This window comes from Pelophylax lessonae, assembly GCF_965119305.1.
Source record: "Pelophylax lessonae genome assembly, chromosome: 1".
NCBI classification, from domain to species: domain Eukaryota; kingdom Metazoa; phylum Chordata; class Amphibia; order Anura; family Ranidae; genus Pelophylax; species Pelophylax lessonae.
The window spans coordinates 297,260,846-297,288,412 of NC_138768.1; the positions used below are offsets into that span (position 1 = coordinate 297,260,846).

Consider the following 27,567-nt stretch of genomic DNA (forward strand, 5'->3'; position numbering starts at 1 on the left):
GTTAATGCTAGAGAAAGGTGGTGTATTTATTTGCATTTTGGTAGTTACATTTTCAGTTATTTTTTAAATTATTTATTCTATGTTTATTTTAATTGCATGGATGGTTTATTAGAATATAGTTTTAGTTTGTTTTATTCATTGCTAATGTTGTTGTGTTATTGTGTCTTGTTATGTTCATAGTTGTAATTTTCTGTTGAGTGTGGCTATGTCGCAATAATATCCGTTTGGCATAAATAAAAGTATTCTAATATATGGCCAGCTTAAGCTCTTTTCAGAATAACAAAGCTTGTGATTGAATCCTATGCAAGAATGAAATATTGAGAGATTATAATTATATAAAAATATATATATGGTGGATGGATGGATAATAATGGTGGCCACACAAAATATTGACACTTTGGGCTCAATTTGGACATTTTCACTTAGGGGTGTACTCACTTCTGTTGCCAGCAGTTTAGACAGCTGTGTGTTGAGTTATTTGAGAGGACAGCAAATTTACACTGTTATACAAGCTGTACACTCACTACTTTACATTGTATCAAAGTGTCATTTCTTCAGTGTTCTCACATGAAAAGATATAATAAAATATTTACAAAAATGTGAGGGGTGTACTCACTCTTGTAAGATACTATTATATATATATATATATATATATATATATATATAATATATACACATATACATATATATATATATACACACACACACACACACACACACACACACACACACACACACAGGTCCTTCTCAAAAAATTAGCATATTGTGATAAAGTTCATTATTTTCTGTAATGTACTGATAAACATTAGACTTTCATATATTTTAGATTCATTACACACAACTGAAGTAGTGCAAGCCTTTTATTGTTTTAATATTGATGATTTTGGCATACAGCTCATGAAAACCCAAAATTCCTATCTCAAAAAATTAGCATATTTAATCCGACCAATAAAAGAAAAGTGTTTTTAATACAAAAAAAGTCAACCTTCAAATAATTATGTTCAGTTATGCACTCAATACTTGGTCGGGAATCCTTTTGCAGAAATGACTGCTTCAATGCGGCATGGCATGGAGGCAATCAGCCTGTGGTACTGCTGAGGTGTTATGGAGGCCCAGGATGCTTTGATAGCGGCCTTGAGCTCATCCAGAGTGTTGGGTCTTGCGTCTCTCAACTTTCTCTTCACAACATCCCACAGATTCTCTATGGGGTTCAGGTCAGGAGAGTTGGCAGGCCAATTGAGCACAGTAATACCATGGTCAGTAAACCATTTACCAGTGGTTTTGGCACTGTGAGCAGGTGCAAGGTCGTGCTGAAAAATGAAATCTTCATCTCCATAAAGCTTTTCAGCAGATGGAAGCATGAAGTGCTCCAAAATCTCCTGATAGCTAGCTGCATTGACCCTGCCCTTGATAATACACAGTGGACCAACACCAGCAGCTGACATGGCACCCCAGACCATCACTGACTGTGGGTACTTGACACTGGACTTCAGGCATTTTGGCATTTCCCTCTCCCCAGTCTTCCTCCAGACTCTGGCACCTTGATTTCCGAATGACATGCAAAATTTGCTTTCATCTGAAAAAAGTACTTTGGACCACTGAGCAACAGTCCAGTGCTGCTTCTCTGTAGCCCAGGTCAGGCGCTTCTGCTGCTGTTTCTGGTTCAAAAGTGGCTTGACCTGGGGAATGTAGCCCATTTCCTGCACACGCCTGTACACGGTGGCTCTAGATGTTTCTACTCCAGACTCAGTCCACTGCTTCCGCAGGTCCCCCAAGGTCTGGAATCGGTCCTTCTCCACAGTCTTCCTCAGGGTCCGGTCACCTCTTCTCGTTGTGCAGCGTTTTCTGACACACTTTTTCCTTCCCACAGACTTCCCACTGAGGTGCCTTGATACAGCACTCTGGGAACAGCCTATTCGTTCAGAAATTTCTGTGTCTTACCCTCTTGCTTGAGGGTGTCAATGATGGCCTTCTGGACAGCAGTCAGGTCGGCAGTCTTACCCATGATTGCGGTTTTGAGTAATGAACCAGGCTGGGAGTTTTTAAAAGCCTCAGGAATCTTTTGCAGGTGTGTAGAGTTAATTAGTTGATTCAGATGATTAGGTTAATAGCTCGTTTAGAGAACCTTTTCATGATATGCTAATTTTTTGAGATAGGAATTTTGGGTTTTCATGAGCTGTATGCCAAAATCATCAATATTAAAACAATAAAAGGCTTGCACTACTTCAGTTGTGTGTAATGAATCTAAAATATATGAAAGTCTAATGTTTATCAGTACATTACAGAAAATAATGAACTTTATCACAATATGCTAATTTTTTGAGAAGGACCTGTATATATCACTCTAGATGCCTAAATGCATTGAATGCTGCCATGTGATTGGCTGGTTAGGATTTTGTATCATCAAGCAATTGAACAGGTGTACCTAACAAAGTGGCCACTGACTGTGTATAGACAATAAAACAGGGCTCAACAACTTGCCATGGCGACTAGAAATTGCGTCCTGGTGCCTGGGCTTTTGTCAGCCCATTCATTGTTGCAGGGATGCCCAATTTGTATTGCCCGAAACATGCAGTTCCAGGCAGGTATTTTTTTTTTCTGCATTTAGTCCGACTGTGGGTAAGCAGCAGGGCTCACTAAGCAGGTGGAAGCATTCGGACAGCTCCGCTGCCGCCAGATTGCTTACACACATGGTTAAAGTGCGTGCTCCCTGCTATGTATTCTGGGCTCTGCATGTCCATCTGTGGGCCCAGGACCAGCATAGCAGGTGTAGCAGGGTAGAGGGGAAGGAAGAGAGCAGACACACATCCGCTCCCCCTCCCCCCCCTTCTTGTTCCTGGCCAGAAAGTGACAAAAAAAGTTTTCTTAGTTCATGTTGTTATAAAATTTTGCAAGTAAGTAATTTTTCTTCTTTACTGATGTGCGCTGATGAGGTGGCACTGACAATCAGTGTAAATATGCTCTGTCAGACTTGCCAGTTACTGACTCTCCTTTCCTCATGCTGAGGAAAGAACTGCACACCAGACAGACAAGTCTGTGAACATATGATGAGCGGTGATTGGACACCGCTCATCACATGGTAAAGGACTGCTGTGATTGGCCTTTACCCTGATCTGCTGTGTCCGAAGCACACAGTCACAGAGTGTTCCCCAGGGGAGTAGACTATTGTGAGGCAATATCATAATGTGCTAGTATGCATCGCATATTAGCACATTATAAAAGACTTACCATAAAATGAAGCCCTCCAGCGGCACGCTGTCACTGCTGCAGATGCTTCAACCTTACCTGGTCTTTCTTCCAGGTTCGCAGGCGAGATTCCCAATGATGTCACTCTTGCGCACGCATGGCAGAGTCTTGGCCACGGCACAGAGCTCTGAAGGAATGTCACGACAAGGGTATGCCGTTCCTTCAGAGCACATGCGCCGGTGACAGCACTGGCTGCAGCTCGCTAGAATATCCTCTAAATGAAGCACGTTTAGAAGATATTCATTTTATCAACAGGTAAGCTTTATTAAAATTCAAAACAAACAGGTGCTGCGCCAGAAAAATTAATAGTGAATATGTCAAAAAAATATATATGTATGACGATAATATGTGTAAATAATAAGCAAACTCAATGACCTGAAATCATAAGTGCTTCCCAATATCACACAAAAAAAAAAAAATAAGTGTCAATAAATCAATATGTGCATACACTCAAAATCGTGAAATTAACTACTGTTGAAGTCAGCGCCCAATAGGCTTAGACGTAACGCGTAAAGGGGGCGGAGCCTTCCCTGCTGCTCGGTGTATCCTCTCAGCTGTGCGATCTCATTGCTACAAGCATGACTCCAAGCGGCTGTGTGTGAGTATATTGATTCTAATAAACGGCTGTTATCAGCTTATCTGCACGGAGAGCATTAGATTTCTTTTTGCTTCTTTGCTTATGTGGTGATCTCTATGTGCCCTGTGTGAAAGTGGCACAGTCGCTGTTACCTTGTCCCTGTGCATCCGTCTAAGACCTCCTTACCATTTGGTGACATCTGCCTGTGACCCCAGAGGGGTAAAAAAAGCTGTTTTTGACTAAGTGCTCTGGGTCAAATCTTAAGGTGAGAGGCTTTGATCTCTGGTGGCAGTGGAGTGAAGCACAATATCATATTAATCACTTCTGTGGTGGCCATTACTTTGAGGATTGGAATGCACTTATTTATGGACATTTAATTTCATGATTTTGAGTGTATGCACATATTGATTTATTGACACTTGTTTATTTTTTGTGTGATATTGGGAAGCACTTAGCCCCCGTTCACACTAAGGCTACCTGTGAGGCGACCTGGTCGCCTCAGGTCGCCTCCCATAGGGAAGCTGCGGACCCGTTCTAATAGGAGCGACACAAGTCGCTCCGACTTAGAAAAAGGGTCCGGAGCTTCTTTGGGGCAACCAGGAGGCGACCGCCATAGACTTCAATGTTATGAAGTCTGTGGCGGCCGCTCCGAGGTCGCGGTGCGAAGTAGCGTCGCCCCTATGTGAACGGGGGCTTATGATTTAAGGTCATTGAGTTTGCTTATTATTTACACATATAATTTTTTTGACATATTCCCTATTCATTTTTCTGGCACAGCACCTGTTTGTTTTGAATAACTTATATTGTGGAAGTGGATAACACTATCTGGTGGTGGCTGCCGGATATTTTATTCAAAAAAGTTTTTTCTATTTATTTCACATAACTGCGCTGATAGCTTTTTTATAAGCTTACCAGTAGGTCGCGATAAAAAAAAAAATAAAAAAAAAGGAGTTTACTACATTTTTAAGTAAATAGAGCTGTATCGCAACTGTCCAAAATCGTGTTCAAAGCACGATTGCGTTGCAGGCTTTTAGGGGGAAACCATTGGCCAAATGCCTCCTAACTTCCTGTCAAATGTCCTCTGAAAAGTGATCCACCACAGATCACTCGAGATGACCAACACATGTAAGGGCTTATTCAAATAAGTGATTAGGGGTAATAAAAACCCAATGGTTGAGAGATGTTTTTACCACTCCCAACTGCTATCCCGTTTAGCTGCAGAGGGAGCAGTCAGATGGTATTTACTTGATATGATAGGAATGTTTACCCCCCGAAGCGCAATATTCCCCACGCACACATTCAAGATAGCCGGCTGTTCAGTGATGCTGGGTGCTGTAATGACCATAGGTTGGAAACCATGGATACTCAAACTGAAGAAATGCCAAGGATTCCTCAAAAGGGTCCAAAGTTTTACTCTGTGGTCACATGATAAATTTGTAGCAACATTTCGGGACCATGCAGGGCTCCATCACGTGATATCACTTGCCTGATGAAGGGGCCCTGCGTGCCTCCAAAATGTTACTATGTATTTATCATGTGACCACGAAATAAAGCATTGGACCCTTTTCGAAGAAACCTTTGTGTTCATGACATTTCTTCATTTTGAGGAATGATACCCAGGGCTATCTTACCAAATGGCAGTTGCCCGGGGGCCCCACTTGCACGGGGAAGGCCCCCCTGCCCCGCCATCCATTAGTGCTGATTCTCGTGTGCATCCCGCTGCTGAACTTAGCAGGTGGCAAGCGCCTGTTGGCCCTGTGCTGCTGTCAGGCCTGTTGGGCTGTGGAGGGGGAGCCCACAACTGCAGGAATGCCTGTCAGCTTCCACGGGAACAGGCACCCACAGGACAGTCTAGTCCGACTCCCGTCCGTGTGTGTGTTCACACCGAACTCGGAAGCTGTCATTAGCCTGGCACTGCTGTACAAAACAATATCGCCTTATCAATCATTTGCATTTCTATTCTCATGGGTGTTTGTTTAGGCAGGGCCCCAGTGCACTGCATTGCCCGAGGGCCCTTTAATGCTCTTAAGATGGCACTGATGAAACCCTGACGCTTTCAGTGTATGTAGCGCCCACCAAGTGCAACCCATTCAAATAAATGGGGCAGTTCTGCAAACGCCCCACAATACACATGGTTGCAGCGTGCTGGTGCAGGGATTAAGGAGGTGACAACACTCCTAACTACCAGCCAAATGCTCAGAGGAGCAATCTGATCGCACTTCAGAGATCAAAGCACGTGTGAACGAGCCCACACAATGCGCGCCGCGGAGTGCCACAACGCGCAGGTGCCATTGTTCTGTGGGTTGCAGTTTACTATATCTTGAAAAACAGAGAAGGACCCCGATTTTTTTACAATTCATCAAACCATTTAAAATTAAAGCAAGCGTAATGACGTGCATGTGAGCGAGTCCGAATGTCAATCAGTGAGGATGGAACTAACCATCTGATGGCATTGGCTTATCAATGTAAACAAGACATAGCACTCCTCACATGACCTTTATATATATATATATATATATATATATATATATATATATATAGATAGATAGATCGATATATTACACTAGGACAAAGCCCCCATCCATAGCCGGTTGTGCTCTCCCTCACCTTGCCGTCCAGCTCTCTCTCCAGTGCCCGGAAGTCATTACTCCAGACCAGGGCATGCAGGGGGTACTTGGCCTGGTAGTCATCCTCGGTGCTCATGGTGTCGGCTGGTGTCGTTTGGCCTGGCACGGAATTACCCTCTGCAGATCACACCCCACGGGCTCGGGCCGCCCCGGAGACACCGGACTCTCCAATACAACTTTTCAAAACAGGGAAGCGGCGGACGTGTCACAAGTGACAGCTGTAGGGGTGACACAAAGCACACATGTCATTGCACACACATATAAGAAGGCGCAGGCGCTATAGTTTCGGGCAGCAGCGGCATAGCAGAAGCTGGGCTCAAGAGGGCACCACACCCCAGCCGGCTCCCGTCCCCCACATCACCCGCACAGCGGCGCAGCATCCCAGGCCCCCCTATGGAAGGCGCTGCAGATGGTACGATCCAGGACGCAGACGCAGCCATTGTCACTGGAGGGGGGAGGAGTTGCCATTTTGTCATACACAATCTAGCACAGCGTCTTTTGCTAAAGAACAAACCACAGGGTAACGTGACCGTTAACCAGACGTTGCGGCTGTCATTGCAGGAAGCCAGGCGTAATCTGCCTACGCCGAGCCCCGCCCTTACCTTGCGTTGGTGTGACCCATATCAAGGCGTGCATCTGGACACAGCTGCTTAGAGCAGCACGGCCTTTCCTCCATAGTCTGAAGGTGCGTTGTAGCCTGCCTGGGACAAGACGGCAGCCGCTGTGGTCACTTCAAGCTGTATCAATCGGAGCTTGCTGTATAAGCATACACGGAAGTGCTAATCATCTTTTGCGTTCCAAACTGTGCGTTCCACGCCTCATTATGGTTCCGTCTGTTGTTGTCACTGTGTTGTTAATGGGTGGAGTAGCCTGGCACAGTGCGGCTGTGGAAGGAGGTTGTAAGCCGCGCCTACATGGCTGAGGGAGGCGTGTATTGGTTGGAGATTCTCTCCCCCACATATGCGACAATTAACAGAGAAGCCTCCTGTGTTGTTTGCACAGGATCACAATGTATTACACACAAGGGTTGATTTAAAGCGGAGTTCCACCCTGGATTTTTTTTTTAATACCCCCGGGACAGTCAGGGCTAGTACATTCCACAATGGCTAGCCTCTGATCTGTCCCGGGTTGCACTTACCTGTTAGGACTAATACTTACCTTGCAAACGTCTTGTCCAGCGCTGCCATCTCAGATGTGGGCAGCTTGAAGCCAGCGAGATCCCCTTCGGCGTCTTCTTCCGCCTTCTTTGGTCCCACGATGCTCTGCGCCGGCCCCGACGTCACTTCCGGGTCGCGCGTGTCATCCCTCTACAGGTTCTGGGCATGCCCAGAAGCTGTTTAGAAGGGGATGACGCGCGCGACCCAGAACTGACGTCGGGGCCGGTGCAGGCACAATGATTCCTGGGAGCTATGACGTTCAGCTCACAGGAATCATTGCAGAGCCAGGAAGTGACGACGGGCCGCGGCCGAGGAAGAAGGAAGTAAGGTAAGTATTTTTTCTTCGCTACGAGGTAAGTAAAAAAAAAAAAAATATGCGATTATCCATTTCTTTTTCAGGTGACCCGGAGCGAGAAGATGGAGGTAAGTATAAAAATAGGGTGGAACTCCACTTTAAAGAGTGCATGATCTGGTGAAGCTTTGCATGCTAGCCAATCAGCTTTTAACTTCCGCTTGTTCAATTAACTGTTTGCTGACAGCAGTATAGCAGTTTTATTGCTACGGAACGGCAGCTATGCGTCAAATCACGTGTAAATATATATATACACACATAAACCCGTATTTCCCGGTAGGGGGCCGTACGCAGGGTCCGACAGCCAATATTTCCCAGGGCCTGCCCTCCGGCAATCCCACTGAATCTGTCCACTGGCCATCCCACCGAGTCCTTCAGTGCACAGAATTAAATTTTAACACTCTTACAACTTAATATATGAAAATGAATCCAATCCAGTAAAGATACAGCCCCAATATTCAGCAAAGAGACATCCCAATCCAGCAAAGCAATGGCCTCAAATATTCAGCAAAGAGAAAGCCCAGACCAGCAAAGAGACATCCTTTCGGGTGCATCTGCTTACTCTGTGGCTGCCTTGCTTTAGCAATTGCTAGTTGCTACAACAACTCGATCTCGTTGGTTGGGGCCTGGGTGGAATCCCTGGGCCCCCTACATTATTATGGGCTGCCCCCCCCCCCCTGATGCCCGATGGCAGCCCTGGGTGCGCGTGTGTACTACTGGTGGCTTGCTTACAGAGAAAGCCAGTGGGCGCGTGTCCGGTATGCAATGTCCTCTGGCTCCCACTGATCGTCAGGCAGACAGAGAGAACTGTGATCTGCTTATGTAAACAAGGTAGATCGCAGTTTTGACAGGTGGGAAGGGATGGAGTTTGTGTCCCTGCAAAGCAGGGAAAAAATGTCATCTCTTTCCCTAGTAAAAGCACCTCACACAGTATAGTAAAACACTGGCTAGGCACGCATTTAACCCTTTGATCGCCCCCGATGTTAACAGCTTCCCAGCCAGTGTCATTTTAGTACTGTGACAGCACATATTTTTAGCACTGATTAGTGTCACTGGTTCCTACAAAGTGTCAGTTAGTGTCCGATTGTCCGCTGCAATATCGCAGTCCCGCTATAGGTAACTGATCGCCGCCATTACTGGTATAAAAATATCCCATTGTTTGTAGTCACATTAATGTTTGTGCAAACCGATCAATATACATTTCTTGGGATTTTTTTTTTTACCAAAAATATGTTGCAGAATACATATTGGCCTAAATTTATCAAGAATTTTTTTTTTTTTATTGGATGTGTTTTATAGCAGAAAGTACAACATATTGGGTTTTATTTTTTAATCAAAATTGTTAGTCTTTTTTGTTTGTAGTGCAAAAAATAAAAACCGCAGTGATGATAAAATACCACCAAAAGAAAGCTCTATTTGTGGGGAAAAAAAGGACATACTTTTTTTGGGTACAGCGTTGCACGACCGCACAATTGACAGGTAAAGTAATACAGTGCCGTAACGCAAAAAAATGGCCTGGTTATGAAGGGGGATAAATATTCTGGAGGTCAAGTGGTTAAGCTTTGACAAAAAACATGAAAGCTGATTGGTTTCTAATCTATGCAGAGCTACACCAGATTTTGCACACTCCAGTTTTAGTAAATCAACCCTGCAGTCTATATGATCCTTTGTGCATACAATTTTCATATATTTAACAAAATTTCATATGTTGAGATAACATTCCTGTGTGAATAAACTGTTCTTATATTCTCACCATAAACAAGATGTAATAAAGCCTTTTCCTACATGCACCTGTGTTCTTTCTTGAGAATATCCAGTGCACTCCTACTGTGCTTTTCTCATATGTAAAAAAAAAAGAAAAATGTATATAGTGTAGTGTGTTCAAAAATTAAGAACCATGTAAATAAACCAAATTACTGTGCTCACATGAAAAATAGTGAAAACTTGCCAAATTTAGTGTCTTCACCACATGACAACTCTTGGCATTCTCCTCACTCAAATTTCTACCCTTACCCTCAATAGGAGAGTTCTTGCATCAATTTAATAATCATCCAGAGTCCTCCATAAGATACATCCATCCATCCTCATACAGTGAAATCCCTCAAAAAGAAAACACCATCATATGCCAATTTTCCACTGCAAGTACCGGCTCGGCTCCACTCGGAACTGCTTGGCCCAGCTCGGCTCAGTTTGCTTTTCCACTGCGTGGTACGGGTCAGCACGTTTCAGCACTGTATATGCTCTACTCAGCTCGGTTTGCTTTTCCACTAAAGTAGTAAGTGGGTGGGATTACAATGATTCTCTGACCAATCAGTGGCTAGTAGTGACAAACAATCAAGGCTGCATGCAAAGGATTGTGGGATATGGTATAGGTACGGCCCGCTTGGAACCACAACCGAGGTGGTACTGTTTAAGCGAGCCGTACCATGTAGTGGAAAAGCGCCGCTGTACCAAACCGTACCGAACCGATCTAACATGTACTATGCGGTACCATACAGTGAAAAAGCGCCAAACCGAGCCGTACCATGCAGTGGAAAAGCGCCAATAGTGTAGTATATTTTTAAAGGGTAACTCCAATTTCATGGGGGAAAAAATTAGCAAAAAAAGTAAAGTAAAAACAATATAGCATATACAATTGTGAAACAAATCTATTGTAATTGAATGTTATTAAAAATGACCTTTCCTTTTCAATCTGCAGCTTTTGTAATTTTCTGAAAATGCAATGAAATATGGCAACCTGGAGTTGTTCTGTACACAGAATGTGCACTGACCACACCCCAGAAACATAATTTCCTGCTTGTGTGATTGGCTCACCGATTTTCACAGAAGTTTGCCTAAGATACAAGTCAGATTTCAGGCATCCCCTGCAACAAAAAAACGGAATTTTTGTTAAATCTTACCGTAAAATTCCTTTCTCTGAGTCCCCTGACAGTCGTCGCCCACTCATACAGTCTTCACCAATGAGTATTGACCTCTTATCCACAGGAGCAAGCTAGGCATAAGACTTGTTAAAAACAAATTAATTTACATAGACACACCTGTAGGGGGCTGTCCCACTGGTCCAATACCCCCCTGCTATCAGTGGCTGAGTGACAGACAACAGAGGGTTGTAGTCAATGGAGAACATTCAGAACAAGGTCATGTTACCAGTGGGGTACCTCAGGGATCTGTACTGGGACCAATTTTGTTTAATATCTTCATAAGTAATATTGCAAAAGGCCTCGATGGTAAGGTTTGTCTTTTTGCTGATGACACAAAGATATGTAACAGGGTTGATGTTCCTGGAGGGAAACGCCAAATGGAAAAGGATTTAGGAAAACTAGAAGAATGGTCAGAACTCTGGCAACTGAAATTTAATGTGGATAAGTGCAAGATAATGCACCTGGGACGTAAAAACCCAAGGGCAGAATATAGAATATTTGACACAGTCCTGACCTCAGTATCTGAGGAAAGGGATTTAGGAGTAATTATTTCAGAAGACTTAAAGGTGGGAAGACAATGTAATAGAGCAGCACGAAATGCCAGCAGAATGCTTGGATGTATAGGGAGAGGTATAAGCAGTAGAAAGAGAGAAGTGCTTATGCCGCTGTACAGAACACTGGTGAGACCTCACTTGGAGTATTGTGCGCAGTACTGGAGGCCATATCTCCAGAAGGATATAGATACTCTAGAGAGAGTTCAGAGAAGAGCTACTAAACTAGTACATGGATTGCAGGAAAAAACTTACCAGGAAAGGTTAAAGGACCTTAACATGTATAGCTTGGAAGAAAGAAGAGACAGAGGGGATATGATAGAAACTTTTAAATACATAAAGGGAATCAACTCGGTAAAGGAGGAGAGCATATTTAAAAGAAGAAAAACTACCACAAGAGGACACAGTTTTAAATTAGAGGGGCAAAGGTTTAAAAGTAATATGAGGAAGTATTACTTTACTGAGAGAGTAGTGGATGCATGGAATAACCTTCCTGCAGAAGTGGTAGCTGCAAATACAGTGAAGGAGTTTAAGCATGCATGGGATAGGCATAAGGCTATCCTTCATATAAGATAGGGCCAGGGACTATTCATAGGATTCAGATATATTGGGCAGACTAGATGGGCCAAATGGTTCTTATCTGCCGACACATTCTATGTTTCTATGTTTCCCAACTCAGTTTGGTAGCAAGCAGTTAAGTCCATAAAACCCCAAAAGAGGGGCGGGGGCGGTGACTGTCAGAGGACTCAGAGAAAGGAATTTTACAGTAAGATTTTACAAAAATTCAGTTTACTCTTACGTCCTCTGACAGTCGCCGCCCACTCATACAGTCTTCACCAATGGGATGTCCCAAAGCAGTGTAGACATGAGGGGTGGGAAACATAACCATCACAAAGGCAACGCAGCACCCAAGTCAGAGAAAGGAACCTTACTCGAACAGAAAGGTAAATCCTCTGGGTAACAGAAAGGTTTAGCTGGACCAAACAACCCAGGAAAGCAAATCAACAAGGGGGAAAAAACAACCCTAACAGCCAGGGACCCGCAAAACCAGGGTCCCCTTAAGGCACTGCCGCACAGAGATCTTTGCAGTCAAAGGAGGCATCTGCTGATGCCAGAACATCAAGTTTGTAAAATTTGGAAAAGGTGTGCACGGACGACCAAGTCGCAGCCTTGCACACCTGGATCACCGAAGCCTGTTGCCGGAAGGCCCAGGACGCACTCACCGCTCTGGTAGAGTGCGCCTTGACAGGGAAGGGCGGAGCCCAGTCCCTAAGCGAATAGGCCTGTACAATCGTCTGTCTGATCCATCTAGAAATGGTTGCCACAGACGCAGCCATACCATTCCGAAGTCCCTCAGGAAGGACAAAAAGAGAATCCGACTTTCTGAAGGATTCAGTGGACGACAGGTAGACCCTGATCGCCCTGACCACATCCAAGGAATGCAAGGCACACTCCTTAGGGTTCGCACATAGCGAAGGTAAGACAATATCCTCATTAAGGTGAAAATCAGAAACCACCTTAGGAAGGAAGGATTGGTTAGGTCGCAAGACCACCTTATCCCTATGAACCACCAGGTAAGGGGAGAGGCAAGACAAGGACGCCAACTCCGACACTCTGCGAGCAGACGTGATAGCCACCAGAAAGGCAACCTTTTTTTGTCAGCAGAGGCAGAGAAATTTCCCTGATGTTCTCAAAGGGAGGACGTTGCAAAACGGACAGGACCAAGTTTAAGTCCGAAGGAGGTAAAGGCGCTCTCCGAGGAGCCAAATTACGCACACCTTGAATAAAGGTGCGTACCAACGAATTAGACGCCAAGGGGCGCTGAAAAAGAACAGCCAGTGCAGACAACTGGCCCTTAATAGTGGTCAGCGCAAGGCGCTGGTCCACACTAGATTGGAGGAAGGCTTACACCCTCGCCACTGAAAAAGAGCGAGGATGTACGTCCCTGGACTCACACCAGGCAAAATAAGCCTTCCAGGTACAGTAATAGATCTTACCGGACGAGGCCTTCCTAGCCTTAAGCAGGGTAGGAATGACCGCAGACGAGAGTTCTCGATCTCTCAAGACCTGGTTTTCAACAGCAACCGTAAAACAGGATGGAAGATCGGCCCTTGAGACAGCAGATCGTCCCGTAAGGGAAGTCGCCACGGAGGTTCGATGACCAGTTGTATGATGTCCGCGTACCAAGACCGGCGTGGCCAGTCTGGAGCCACCAGAATCACCAACTTCGGTTCCGAAACCAACCTGCGAAGGAACCTGGACAACAACTGAATTGGGGGAAAGGCATAGATCAGGCAAAACTGATGCCAAGGCACCACTAGCGCATCTGAGGCATCTGCCAGAGGGTCGCACATTCTTGCCACGAACCTTCCCACCTTGTTGTTTAGCCGAGATGGGAATAGATCCACATCTGGGGTTCCCCATCTCGCACACAGCAGCTGAAACATTCCCGGGTGCAGGGACCATTCCCCCTGGTCCAGGGTCTGGCGGCTCAGATAATCGGCCTGCCAATTCTCCACAACCGGAATGTGAACTGCCGAAATCGCCGGGACATGAGTCTCAGCCCAAGCCAGAATCTCGGTCACCTCCAGGGCCGCCCGGGCACTCCTTGTGCCCCCTTGGTGATTGATGTAGGCCACCGCAGTGGCGTTGTCTGTCTGCACCCGAACAGGGCGACCCCGAAGTTGAGCCGACCAACGGAACAAGCACAGCCTGATCGCTCGCAGTTCCAAGATGTTTATTGGCAGGGAGGACTCCTCCTCCGACCAAGTGCCCTGGGCAGACAGAATGCCCAGCACGCCACCCCAGCCCAGCAGACTGGCATCCGTGGTGATCACAGTCCACAACAATGGGCGGAAGGATTTTCCCTCCGTCAGAGCCGGGGACTGAAGCCACCAGAGGAGATCTACTCTGACGTGGCGGCTCAGAGATATCCTCCTTTCCAAGGATTGAGGAAGTCTGTCCCATCTGGCCAGGATCTCCGCTTGAAGAGATTGCGTGTGGAACTGTGCAAATGGTATCGCCTCGAAGGCCGATACATCAACTCCAAGGACCGCATACAGGTCCTGAGTGATGCGGACGGGTTGTCCCTGAGGGACCTGACCTCGTGTTGCAGAGTCCGGAGCCTGTCTTCCGGCAGGAAAACTCTCGCTTGGGCAGAGTCCAGAACCATTCCCAGGTAAGGGAGACAAACAGAAGGAGACAAAGTCGACTTCTGCACGTTGATGGTCCACCCGAACTCCTGGAGCGTCTGAATGGTAGTTGACAGATCGCGTAATAGACTCGAGCTGGCACTTGATCTTAACAGGAGATCGTCCAGATATCCCAAGACCTCAATCCCCTGTCCCCATAACAGGGCCAGAACAGGGGCCAGCACTTTGGTAAACACCCTTGGAGCCGAAAGCGAGACCAAAAGGTAACGCCACAAACTGATAGTGCTCCTCCGCGATTGCAAATCGGAGGAACCTCTGGTGACCCTCGAATATGGGGATGTGTAAATACACATCCTTGAGGTCGATTGAAGGCAGGAAATCTCCCGGGCTTAAAGAGGCCACCACCGAACGGAGGGATTCCATGCGGAACCTCTGAACCCACACAAAGCGGTTCAGAGCTTTCAAGTCCAGAATCGGACGTACCTTGCCCTCCTTTCTTGGCACAGTGAACAGATTTGAGTAAAACCCCCGAAACCTGTCCCGATGAGGTACCGGGACAACCACCCCATGGGCGAGGAGATCCTGAACCGCCTGATGAAGATCGCGTAACGATCTGGGGTCAAATGAAGATTTGAGGGAAAGAATCTGTCCGCTGGACGCGAAAGGAATTCGATCTTGTAACCCGATCAAATGATTTCCTGAACCCACCTGTCCGGAATCCGGGACAGCCATGGTTTTAGAAGACCACGCAGACGTCCCCCCACCCCTGGAACGGGTGAGGGCGTCCCTTCAGGTAGAGGCGGCTGGACCCGCCGAGCCAGCGTGGCCTGGTTTGGCTTGCCCGTCCAGGGCTTTTTCTGACCACCTTGGCCCTTAAAGGGTCTGCCCTTGTCCTGCGTCTTGAAGGCACAAAAGGACCCCTGATTTGGTTTAAAGGAAGGACCCCGCTTACCGCAGAAAACTTTGCCCTTGGGGTTCTGGGGCAGCAGAGTGCTCTTGCCCCCAGTGACTCCTTTAACCAATTCGTCCAGGGATTCTCCAAAGAGACGAGTCCCCGCATAAGGAATGTCAGACACCGTCTTCCTGGAGGACTGGTCAGCCGACCAGCTCTTTAGCCATACCAGGCGACGGGTCAGCACCGCGACATCAGACAGTCGTGCTACTAGAGGAGCCTCATCCAAGGCCGCGTCACACAGGTACAGAACCGCCTGACGCATCTGATCCAACATCTCCACAGTAGTCGGAGGGTCGGAATCTGCTTTTAGAGTGCGTTTGAGCACCCGGGCCCAATCAGCCACAGGCTGAGAGACCATAACATAAGCAAAGACAGGTTTTAGCAAAGAACCCGCCACCGTATAAGCGTGGCGAGCCAGAGATTCCACCCGCCTATCTGTAGGGTCCCTAAACACCAGGGAATCCTCAGAGGGCATAAGAGTGGCCTTGTTCAACCTGGACACCGTGTGATCCATCTTAGGGGACACCGTCCAACGCGAATCCATAGGAGACGCGAAAGGGTAACGGAACCAAAACCGTTTTGGTACCACAAAGGGCGTTTTAAATTACGCCATTGTTCGTTCACCGTTTCGTGAAACTCAGCTGGACAGGGAAAAACCTGTGCCACCTTCTGGGTCCTGCGAGTCCCAAAGGAAGACTGCTTACCCGGCGGGTTGGGCTCATCCTCTAAATGTAGTGTCTCCTTAATAGAAGCAATAAGCGCAGCCACAGCAGCACGTTCTTTGGCCATTTCAGGGGAAAAATCATCCCCATCATCCTCTTCCACCTCCCCATCAGAAGGAAAGGGCTGAGACCCCTCAGGGGGGGCACTGTCCAAGGCAACCATATCAGAATCAGAGGAAGGCGAATGCCTAATTCGTTTTCTAGAAGTCCGTTCCGGCATCAACAAGTCCACCTTGGACGCTAAAGTAACTATTGCAGCAGCTAGAGAAGGAGAAGAATCAGGAGTACCCGATTCATTAACCAAGGCTGGGGGAAATTTACTGTCCTGGGACTCCATGATAAGTATAAGGACGCTGGCCCTTTAAGACGCGATCGTGGCGCCCACCGAAATGCACTGCAAGATAAAATATCTCACTGAGAGAGAAAAGACACAGAAAGCAGGGAAATATCCCCCAAACTTGCACAAAAAGACCCCCAGGAGTGTTACCACGCTGCTCCACTATCTATCTTCATGCAGAAAGAGGAAGTGATGTCACACCGCTAGAGGCTAACAGGATTTGGCCTAAGGAAAAATGGTTGCCTATGTATAAGAATGGGAGGCTCCGGGAAAATGGCTGCTGAACATGTGTAAAAGGAAAGCACCTGCCACACACAAGATGGCGCCCGAAGGCGCCAAAAAACACTACAGAGAGGAGCTGCAGAAGTGCCCACAGTGAGGCCAAAGCAGCTGCCCACCCTAAAAATGGCGGTTCCGCGGTTTTTGCACCGTATCGGTCCGCCGCACCATGACTGTACCCCCAAACACACCAAACAGTGCGGACAGGGATAGGGACCCCATAGACCCCCACAAAGCACAACATGCTCAGAAGCCCCCGCAGGGATCGGGAGGGATGCGAGCCCCGGACACAGACATGAGGGGAGACAGACACACAGAATGTAATCCCCAGCCAGAGGCCCCACACAGAGTAATACTCACCCCTTTCGCAGGGCGTGGGAGCCTCCAGAACTCGGGAACCCCCCACCCCAGATGGCGGGGGGGGGGCGGCAGCCAAAAAGAGGACGTGTCTCACGGCCCGAACCGCATGTCGAGGCGTCCCTTGTGCCCCTGAGGACAGGGGCAGGTCGTTTGCTAGGGCCAGGGCGCACACATAGCCTGCTAAACGCTCAATGGCGGGCTGGGAGTCCCTAAGATCCTCTGTCCTGACAAGTCAGGACGACCAGTTCGATTCCCAGCTCAGCAAACGCTGTAGTCTTCCGGAGAACCGACTAACTAAGCGCATAGCAAATAAAAAGCTAGTAGAGCAAAGAAAAAACACATTGCAGAAAATAAAGTAATAAAATAGAAGAAAGGCTGGTTCCGTAGCCCCAGCACAGGGATAGCCTATCTTACTCCTTAACTAGGCAGAAGACAAACTGAGTTGGGAAGGCTGATAGCAGGGGGGTATTGTACCAGTGGGACAGCCCCCTACAGGTGTGTCTATGTAAATTACTTTGTTTTTAACAAGTCTTATGCCTAGCTTGCTCCTGTGGATAAGAGGTCAATACCCATTGGTGAAGACTATGAGTGGGCGGCGACTGTCAGAGGACGTAAGAGAAATATCATTTTTGGTGAGATACTCCCAATAGGAACACGTCTAAAGGGATGCAGGCCCAGCAGCTTTTATCATTAGAACCCTGCAGCTGCCACGGCTGATAGATAATTATGAAACCACTCCCATTTGACCCATTCAGCACAGAGGAACAAACAAGGATTTCTTCAGAATAACAAAAGGTAGGAATCTGCAACAAAGTTTGTTCAAATCCCTGCAATTTACATAGATCAGCCAGAGGGGAATGTTTTTTTTGTCAGCAAAAGTGGAGTTACGCTTTAAAGGAGATGTATAGATGAAGCTCGTTTGGCTGCAAATCTCCTATGGATCACAGGAGTGCAGTTAGTTTTGCACTCCTGTAATCGTTTTCAGCAGAGAGCGGACTGAAGTCTGCTGACGTCACAGAAGTTGGTCCAGGCACTGCATCATCCTCGCCATGGAGTCGGGATCCGCCAGATGCCTGGACAGACACCCAGCTCAGCCTCTCAGCAAGCCGCTGAGAGCCTGAACCAGCCGCTCCCCGCCCCTCCACAGCTCAGCGCTCCAATGAGTGAGGAGGAGGCAAAGCAGAGAGCTGTGACTGACAGTCAGCAGCTCTCTGCTCAGGGAGCTGTCAGAACCAAGCGATCGGTGGTGTTCAATCGCTCAGTTCTCAGTGCAGAGGCGCCGGGGGACAGATGCAGCATCAAACCGATGCTGCATCCACCTAGGTGTGTATAAATGGGGGAAAAAACAAACCCCATACTTTTCTTTTAAATTAATAAAGTCACAGTGAAATAAAACTCACATTAATAGGTGCCAAAACTTACCCTAAAGGGTATTCCATCCACCATATGTACACCACACCCCACCCATAGGATCATGCACCTTACCGGACTGCCAGTAAATTAAGCATATAAGGATTCTAGGGTCCACTCTGTTTCTTCATATGTCTGGCATATCCTGCGCTCTCGATACACAGGACCATGCAAGATTAAAGAAGAAGGACCATAGTGCAGCGATAGGATATGCTAAAAACACCTTTATTCACCGTTATAGTATGCTTACACCAAGCATAAGAGACGAATGCAAAGAACCTTCCCAAAAAAGACACAGCAGCACTTCCGGTTTGCGTCTGACGCCACTTCCCGCTGATGCGTTTCATCAGGGCTGACTTCCTCGGGGAAGGACCTCTGTGACCAAGCCCAAGCAAGTGGGGCATAAGATGAGCAACGCTGGCTGAGGGCATACACAACCATATCCACATCTGAAGCACTGGGTCGGTTTGTGTAGCATCTTATCCCACATTCCGTATGTCCACACATTTGCATTAGTGCAATATCCGTAGAGACACCTGTTATCCTCCAGCTTCTAGCAGTGCTTCAACTTTACACATGGTCACAGTTTTTTGGTAAAGGTGAAATAATTTTTACCAAATATACAACAGCCTACAAGGGTATAGTGGTAATTTTATGCAGCCTTGATCATGCATTGGAAAAAAGGGGCCTAAGAATTGCCTTACACAGGTATTAAAATGATCTTTCCGGGAATTACAGGTGTTAAATAGATCTTTCCAGGAATTAAAGGTTTTAAATAGATCTTTCTGGGAAATACAGGTATTTGTAAGGATACGCATGCCAGCCAACCAGATAACTCCTCTGGATGAACTTTTGGTCATTAGCTAAAACTTATTCCCTTTCCTACACGTAAGAATTGGACACTGGCTAATAAATATGGACATACGCCGACTCGCGCGTGCTTGCGCACACTTGTGACAGATACTGGCGCCGAACAGGCTATTTAAACTCAGCCAGTACTCAAGATAAGTGCTGCTCTGTTTTCAACCTTCTGTGTATCTGCTATCCTGTGAACCTGCATCCTGCTTCCAGTTGCTGACCCGTCTTGTCTTGACCTTCCTCTGAAATCCACCTGCTTCGACCTTGGCTTGGCCTCTGACTTCTGCCTGCTCCTTTGGCTCCTATTCCACTGATAAATTCCAGATCCGGCTTGTCTTCTGACCACGTTCCTGTCTATATTCCTGTGCCGGATCCATCCCGTCTGTGTATGACCTGGCCAGTCTGACTTTGCTATTCTGCCTGCTGTTGCCAGCACCAGCTGCCTGCCTACTTACCTGCTTGCTGAAGCCATCTGGTGACTTCTCCTATCCAGCATGGACACCTGCCCTGCTTCTAGCAAGACTTACAGGCCACTCTATACTCCTGCGCCTCCTGTCTACACTATCAGGGGCCCGATTCAGAGGTGTAAGAGAGGCCTTCCTCATCATATCAGGCTCTGCTTCCAGGTACGTGATAGTAGTAAACAGGTCTTTCTGGGAAATACAGTTATTAATGAGATATTTCTGGGAATTCCAGGTATTAAATAGATTTTTCTGGGAAATACAGGTATTAAATAGATATTCTGGAAATTACAGGTGATGAGGAAAAGGGAAGCAGCCATTTTATTTATCAAACATTTATGATTATGAAACATGGATTTATGATTAAGCAGATATATTGGATGTATATGTTGTGAGAAGTCATATTGTATAACAGCTCTTGTATTCAAAAGCCATTTACAGCTCCAGCTGTTAAGATTGCTATCTCGACCCTTGAAGATCTGTTTAGCTAACAAGCTTTGGAAGTGACACGTCTATGTTAAATGTCCATCCGCATATCAAAGGAATGTTACCAAAGACTCATATGTGACTTTAAAGAAACAAGATAGCTAGGTTCCACCCACTTTAGAATGTATAAATTGTATTAAGGGCCCTAGCCAGTTAGAGCAAATGGTTTCATACTTCAGAATGTAATGTGATTGACTTGCTCTCCAAACATGTCTTTCTACCTATATATTTGTCTAAATAAATATAATTTTCAATCTGGCTTCAACAATCAAAATGTTACTGAAACCCATAAGTTTTGGGGTTCCCTTACACAGGTGTTAAATAGATCTTTCTGGGAATTACAGGTATTAAATAGATCTTTCACAGAATTACAGGTGTTAAATAGATCTTTCCAAGAATTACATGTATTAAATAGATCTTTCTGGTAATTGCAGGTGTTAAATAGATCTTTCCAAGAATTACATGTATTGAATAGATCTTCCTGGGAATTACAGGTGTTAAATAGATCTTTCCAAGAATTACATGTATTGAATAGATCCTCCTGGGAATTACAGGTGTTAAATAGATCTTTCCAAGAATTACATGTATTAACCACTTCCCGCCCGCCCTATTACAGATTGACGGCGGGAATGTGGTTGTGTTATCCTGACCGGACGTCATATGATGGCGGCAGGATAACACAGCTCTGGGCACCCCCCGGGGGCGCGCAGAGCGGCGAACGGTGATGCGAGGTGTCAGTCTGACACCCTGCATCTCCGATCTCGGTAAAGAGCCTCTGATGGAGGCTCTTTACCATGTGATCAGCCGTGTCCAATCACGGCTGGTCACATAGTAAAACAGGAACAGCCGTTGATCGGCTTTCCTTAGTTCGTGCCTGACAGGCACGAGTAAAGGAGCGCCGATCGGCGGCTCCCCTGACAGGGGGGGGGTCGGCACTGGCAATCAGATCATTGATTACCAGTGCAGACCCTCGGGGGGGGGGGGTGCCACTAGATCCACCAGGGATGCCCACTATGACCCCAGGGATGCCCACCATGACCCCAGGGATGCCCACTATGGCCACCAGGGATGGCAATCAGGGCTCAGGGAGACCCCCCCATTGCCCTCCCCATCAGTGCTGCCCACCAGTGTCCTCCCTATCAGTGCTGCCCACAAGTGCCCATCATTGCCATCCTTTAGTGTCGCCCACCAGTGCCCATTATTGCCCACCAGTGCCGCCTATCAGTGCCCATTAGTGCCCATCAGTGCTGCCCGTCAGTGCCGATCAGTACCGCTCCATCAGTGCCCATCAGTGCCCACCAGTGCCTCCTATCAGTGCCCATTAGTGCCCGTCAGTGCCACCTATCAGTGTCCATCAATGCCGCCTATCAGTGCCCAGCAGTGCCGCCTATCAGTGCCCACCAATGCTGCATATCTGTGCTACCTATCAGTGCCACATATCAGTGCCGCCTATCAGTGCCACCCCATCAGTGCCACCCCATCAGTGCCACCCCATCAGTGCCTCCTCATCAGTGCCTGTCAGTGCAGTTTCATCAGTGCTCATCAGTGCAGGAAAAAATGTATTTATTTACAAAATTGTATAACATAAACAAAAAAACTTTTTTTTTTTTTCAAACTTTTCGGTCTTTTTTTATTTGTTTAGCAAAAAGGAAAAAACCCACAGGTGATCAAATACCACCAAAAGAAAGCTCTATTTGTGGGGGGAAAATGACATAAATTTGGTGTAGGTACAGTGTTGCATGACCGCGCAGTTGTCATTCAAAATGCAACAGCGCTAAAAGGGGAAAATTGGCCTGGGCAGGAAGGGAGGGAAGTGCCCTGTATTAAAGTGGTTAAATAGATCTTTCTGGGAAATACAGATATTGAATATATCTTTCCTGACAGACTCAATGGCAGCATACGTATCGGGTTTGGCCCTGCCTCCAAACCTACCCATAGGACCTCACTCCCATAAATCTTTGCTCCTGTTCAGCACACGTGTTCTTTTTTTGTCCTCCAAAGGGATTACCTGATATCCTACCTGAAGATGGATTCCGGGTGATGGATGGCTCTACCAGTCGGGTATGGAGCTCTCCAATAAGCCCCAGCTGCTGCGGGGTATGGAGTAGGGGCGAAGATGTATGCAGCCTTGGCCAAAAAGCCCAGCTGCTGCGGGTGGCCGGTACCCTAGAGTGAGATAAGTCCGGTGGTGCATCCATCCCTGGTGATCTGCGGTTCGTGAGTACAAAGTCCTCCATGGCAGCTATTTTTTATATATAATATGCTTATATTAATGCCTTGTCTGTATTACCTGTTTTTTCCTGCTTTCTCTGGTGGCTAGCGAGTCACTTCCTGACCGGCCGCCGGTGCGCGCTACTGCGCATGTGCGGCGCCTCGGGAACGAGGCTTGGTTCTCGCGCATGCGCAGTGTGAGTACGGCGCATGCGCAGTAAGCTAGCGTCGGTGGCGATCGCTGATGACGTCACCAGGCGCCATATTTAAACCCCAGAGCTGTCAGCAGTGTTGTGTTTATACACACTGCTGATACTGGGTGTTCCTTATACCAAAATCGATCGTTTTTTTTGGACGTTTGCTGTGCGCTGCCGCTCTGCCTGCTAACCTTTGGTTTGGTGAGTACTGGCCCCAGTTTGGGAGCGCCCCCTCTTTTTGCTGGTTTTTCTGACAATGCTGTCCGGCTCATTCTTGTAGGTCAGCATCAGAATGGAAGCTACTTTGCCCTCCGGTGGTCAGCCCGCCCCTAACAGGTATCGGGGGCTTCTTGCTGGGGATGCGGGTTATAGGGGGTGGGGGTAAGAACTCAAGTGTTCCTAGCTTCCTGTCTGTTTTTTCTTTGTTTTCTTTTGTTTACAGCCCTCCTCGTTCAGAGACTAGGCACTCTTCTCAAAGAAGTGAAAGGCGTTCAAGCTCTCGCCACCGGCACTCTACAGGGAAGTCCCGTTCGGGCTCCCATCATCGTAAAGCGTCCACTTCAGCCAGCCACGCACGGAGACCTGACAAAGCAGGTTGCAGGGGCTGTGGCGCTAGTGTCCCGGAGAAGAAGCTTTTCTGTGACAGATGTTTCTCCCAGGCTGCGGGAGAAAGGGATACTTCCGATCAACGCATTGAGGCTTTGGTCAAGAGAGTGGTAAAAGACTCTTTGGCAGAGATGGGTGTCAGTCGTTCTCAAGACACTGCAACGGCTTCCCCAAGCCCTTCCCCTGTAACACTCCAAGTACAGGAAGGTTTCGAGTCGGCCCATACAAGCCATCAGTCGGTGCTCTTGTCAGGTAGCAACTCTGAAGATGAGGATCCCTGTCTGGGTTTCGAATATGCTTTGGTGCCTTCCCTGGTTAAAGCGGTCAGAGAGACCTTAAATTGGGAGGAGTCATCTGTTCCCCCTCCCAAGCAAAAGAAGTACTTTAAACAGCTCAACAAGGAGCGTGTTAATTTTCCCTTCCTGGGAGAGTTGGGAGAAATTATTTCGGAGGAGTGGAGAAAGGTGGAACGAAAGAATTCCTTAGTATCCAAGATGGCAAAACTTTACCCCTTCAAAGAGGATGATGTGAAACAACTTGAGTCTCCTCCTCTAGTTGACGCAGCAGTCATGAGACTGGTCAAGCATGTGACCCTTCCCTTAGAGGATACAGTCTCATTTAAAAACCCATTAGACCGGAGAATGGACTCCGATTTGAAAAGGATCTACCTCACGGCAGGTATGGCCTGCAAACCGGTCCTAGCTTTAGCTGCTCTATCCAAGGCCATGGAATCTTGGGCTGATGTGGTAGACGAATCGGTCAGATCGGTGTCAGAAGAGGTAGCCAGTACTGCTCCAATCCAGGAGCTTAGGCTGGGCTCGTCGTTCCTTGGGGAGGCTTCCATAGACCTGATCCGTCTATTGGCAAGAGTTATGCTGTCCTCGGTCACAGCGAAGAGAGCCCTTTGGCTCCGCCCTTGGGTTGCGGATCCGGCATCCAAGCAAGTTTGGTGCCGTATTCCCTTTGAGGGGTCCTCCCTTTTTGGGAATAAACTTGACGAGGCCATAACTCGACGAGGCTACGGGCGGTAAGTCTGGGTTTCTTCCCCAGGATCGGCGCCAGTTCAACATCAAGAAAGGACAGCCTACTAGGAAATTCGTTCCTGACCGGGCCAGGGAAGCTCGTTCTTATAGACCTGGTCGTGAGTTCAACCGAAACTGGAGATCCAGACAGTCTTCCAGGAAGACGACAAAGAATGTCTCCTCAGGGGACCGCGAGCCCGCTAAGTCCTTTTGAAGGTGGGCCTGCTCAGACATGTCAGGTGGGTGCACGTCTACGCTCCTTCCGTCATGTCTGGGCGGCTTCGATCCAGGACCCCTGGGCCGTCAGGACGGTGTCCTCAGGCCACAAGTGGGTCTTCAAGGAGAGGCCAGGCTCAAGGTTCCTGCCTACTGCCATACCGGTCCTAGAAGAAAGGCGTCAGATTTTATTTTCCTACGTCGAAGCTCTCATGGCTCAAGGGGCTGTCATCTCCGTTCCAGAGTCCAAGCAAGGCCAAGGAATATATTCTCCGCTCTTTCTGGTCCAAAAGAAGAACGGATCATGGAGACCAGTAATAGATTTGACCTTCTTGAACAAATTCATAAAAAAGGAAAGGTTCAAAATGGAGACCCTGTTGTCTATACAGCAATCAGTCCAGCCGGCCGATTGGATGGTGTCCATCGACTTGAAGGACGCCTACTTTCATGTCCCTGTGGCCGAAGATTTTCAAAGGTTTCTCCGGTTCGAAGTGGGAGGATTACATCTTCAATTTATCTGTCTCCCATTCGGGCTCTCAAAATCTCCACGGACATTTTCAAAAATCTTATTGGCCGTGGTAGCCCTACTGAGATTGAGAGGTATCCGAATTCACCACTATTTGGACGATCTCCTCCTGTTGTCCCAAGACAGAGATCAACTATTAGTTCATCTGGAGCAGGTCGTGTCCACTCTCCAGATGTTTGGTTGGTTACTCAACGAGGAGAAGAGCCACCTGATTCCAACTCAGTCCCTGATCTACTTGGGCGCTCTGTTCGACACAGAGAAGGCAACTATCTCTCTTCCAGAGGAAAAAATAGGGACACTTCGAGACAGGATTCGCTTTGCCCTCTCATCCTCTCATCTTCAGGCACATCAATGCCTGAAGGTGATCGGGACTATGGTCGCAGTAGTCCCAATGGTGAAGTGGGCCCTGTGGAGGATGAGACCCTTTCAGAAGGGATTCCTGCAGCAATGGGATACGTGGCATCTGGATCAACGCATCTTCTTGACCCCTTCCATGAGAGCGAGTCTCCGTTGGTGGTTATGCAGAGACCACCTGCTGAACTGCCACTCTCTGAAGCCAGCTCCGTGGGTAGTGATCACCTCGGATGCCAGCAACGTAGGCTGGGGTGCCCACTGTTTGTCGGAGGTGGCACAGGGCAGGTGGGAGTTCTCCACTCGGGGAATAGTGTCCAACATACTGGAACTCCGAGCAGCATTCCAAGCTCTTCGGGCATTTTCTCACCTGACAAAAGACCAACCTGTCATGCTACGTCTGGACAACACCTCAGCAGTGGCATACTTCAGGAAGCAAGGGGGAACGCGCAGCTGGTCCCTATTGAGGGAAGTGGAGCCGATTATGTCCTGGGCACAGAGAAATCTCTCGAATCTTTCAGCGGTTTATGTTCCAGGAGTCCAGAATGTCAAAGCAGACTTCCTGTCCAGAGTGGACCTTGACAACAAGAGTGGTCCCTTCACAAGGAAACACATCGACTGGATTCTAACACTAGGGTTCTCTCCAGAGGTAGACCTCTTCGCCTCCCCCTGCAACTACAAATTGCCGAAGTACTATACAAGATTCAGAGATCCACAAGCATCAGGGATGGACGCACTCTCGGATCAGTGGAGATTCCGCAGGGCATACGCCTTCCCACCAATTCCGATTGTGTTACAGTTCCTTCTGAGACTCAGGGCGGAGCCAGTGGAGATAGTGGCGGTGATTCCCTTTTGGCCAAACAGGCCATGGTTTCCTCTTCTGACGCTACTCAGTGTCCAAGACCCAATCCCGCTACCCTTCAGACCGGATCTGTTGTCCCAGGGGTCTGTACTCCATCCATGCCCGGACCGTCTACATCTCAGGGTCTGGATGTTGAAAGGAGGAGGTTACAGGCTTTAGGCTGTCCAGAAACTGCGATTTCTACATTGCTTAGTGCTAGAAGAAACTCAACGAACAGAGTTTATCAGAGAATCTGGGAAAAATTTTCTGAACAGTTGGCTACAAGGCCTGATCCTCAATCTTCCATTAAGATCCAGGAAGAATCAGGATTGGACTTGCCTCTATCAGTGAGTTCGCTCAGAGTCCAGGTCTCGTCTATTTCCGCTTTTACAGGGATCTCCTGGGCCACTCATGCCTTAATTCGTCAAATCTTCCAAGGAGCAGTGAGAATCAGACCTCAAAGAAAACCCAGGTTTCCCAAGTGGGATCTGCCTCTAGTTCTGGATTTCCTGGCGGGTCAGATTCAAGACATGTCTGATTCCTTGACCATAAGAGAGCTTACCCTGATAACAGTGTTTCTGGTAGCTGTAACCTCAGCAAAAAGAATGTCGGAAATTGGGTCCTTTGGGACACAAGAGCCTTTCTTAACATTTTTTCCTGACAGAGTGGTGCTCATTCCCATGCTGGATGCGAGACCAAAGAGGACTTCTGTCTTCCATGAAAACATAGAAACAGTGTTACCGACCTTTAGACAGGAAGAGGAAGAATCTTCGGTTCATCCGCTGGATGTTGGAAAGTGTATTAAGAAATATTTAGATGCCACTTCCTCTTTTAGAAAATTGGAACATCTTTTTGTTACCTTCTATGGTAAAAACAAAGGTTCAAGAGCCTCAAAGAGATCCATTTCCTCTTGGATCATCCAGACCATCCAGTGGGCTTATAGGGCTAAGGGCTTGACCCCTCCAGCAGTAGTTACAGCTCATTCGACGCGGAGCATCTCTACCTCCTGGGCAGTATCCAGACATGTGGCTCCTGAAGTCATCTGCAGAGCAGCATCGTGGTCCTCTATTAACACATTTTTGTCCCATTACTGTGTTGAGCCAGCGGCTCTTTCATCTGTGAATTGTGGTTTGCAAGTCCTGTCTG

The 27,567-nt window shown here is 47.5% G+C and overlaps 1 protein-coding gene across 2 annotated transcripts in view; it reads right to left on the reverse strand.

The window, feature by feature from the left end:
- The window catches only part of ANKRD13A (ankyrin repeat domain 13A), a 107,974-nt gene extending 100,511 nt beyond the window's left edge, over nt 1-7,463 (reverse strand). Inside the window, exons 1-2 of one of the 2 annotated variants that reach the window (XM_082270912.1) lie at nt 7,053-7,463; nt 6,431-6,668 (exon numbers count right to left, since the gene is read on the reverse strand). In XM_082270912.1, coding sequence (XP_082127038.1) covers nt 6,431-6,526 — 96 coding nt within the window. In that variant the 5' untranslated portion in view covers nt 6,527-6,668; nt 7,053-7,463. Of the gene's footprint in view, nt 1-6,430; nt 6,881-7,052 lie in introns of those variants that run through there. The other variant, XM_082270913.1, reaches the window with a different exon arrangement.
- Nucleotides 7,464-27,567: the final 20,104 nt, after the last annotated feature.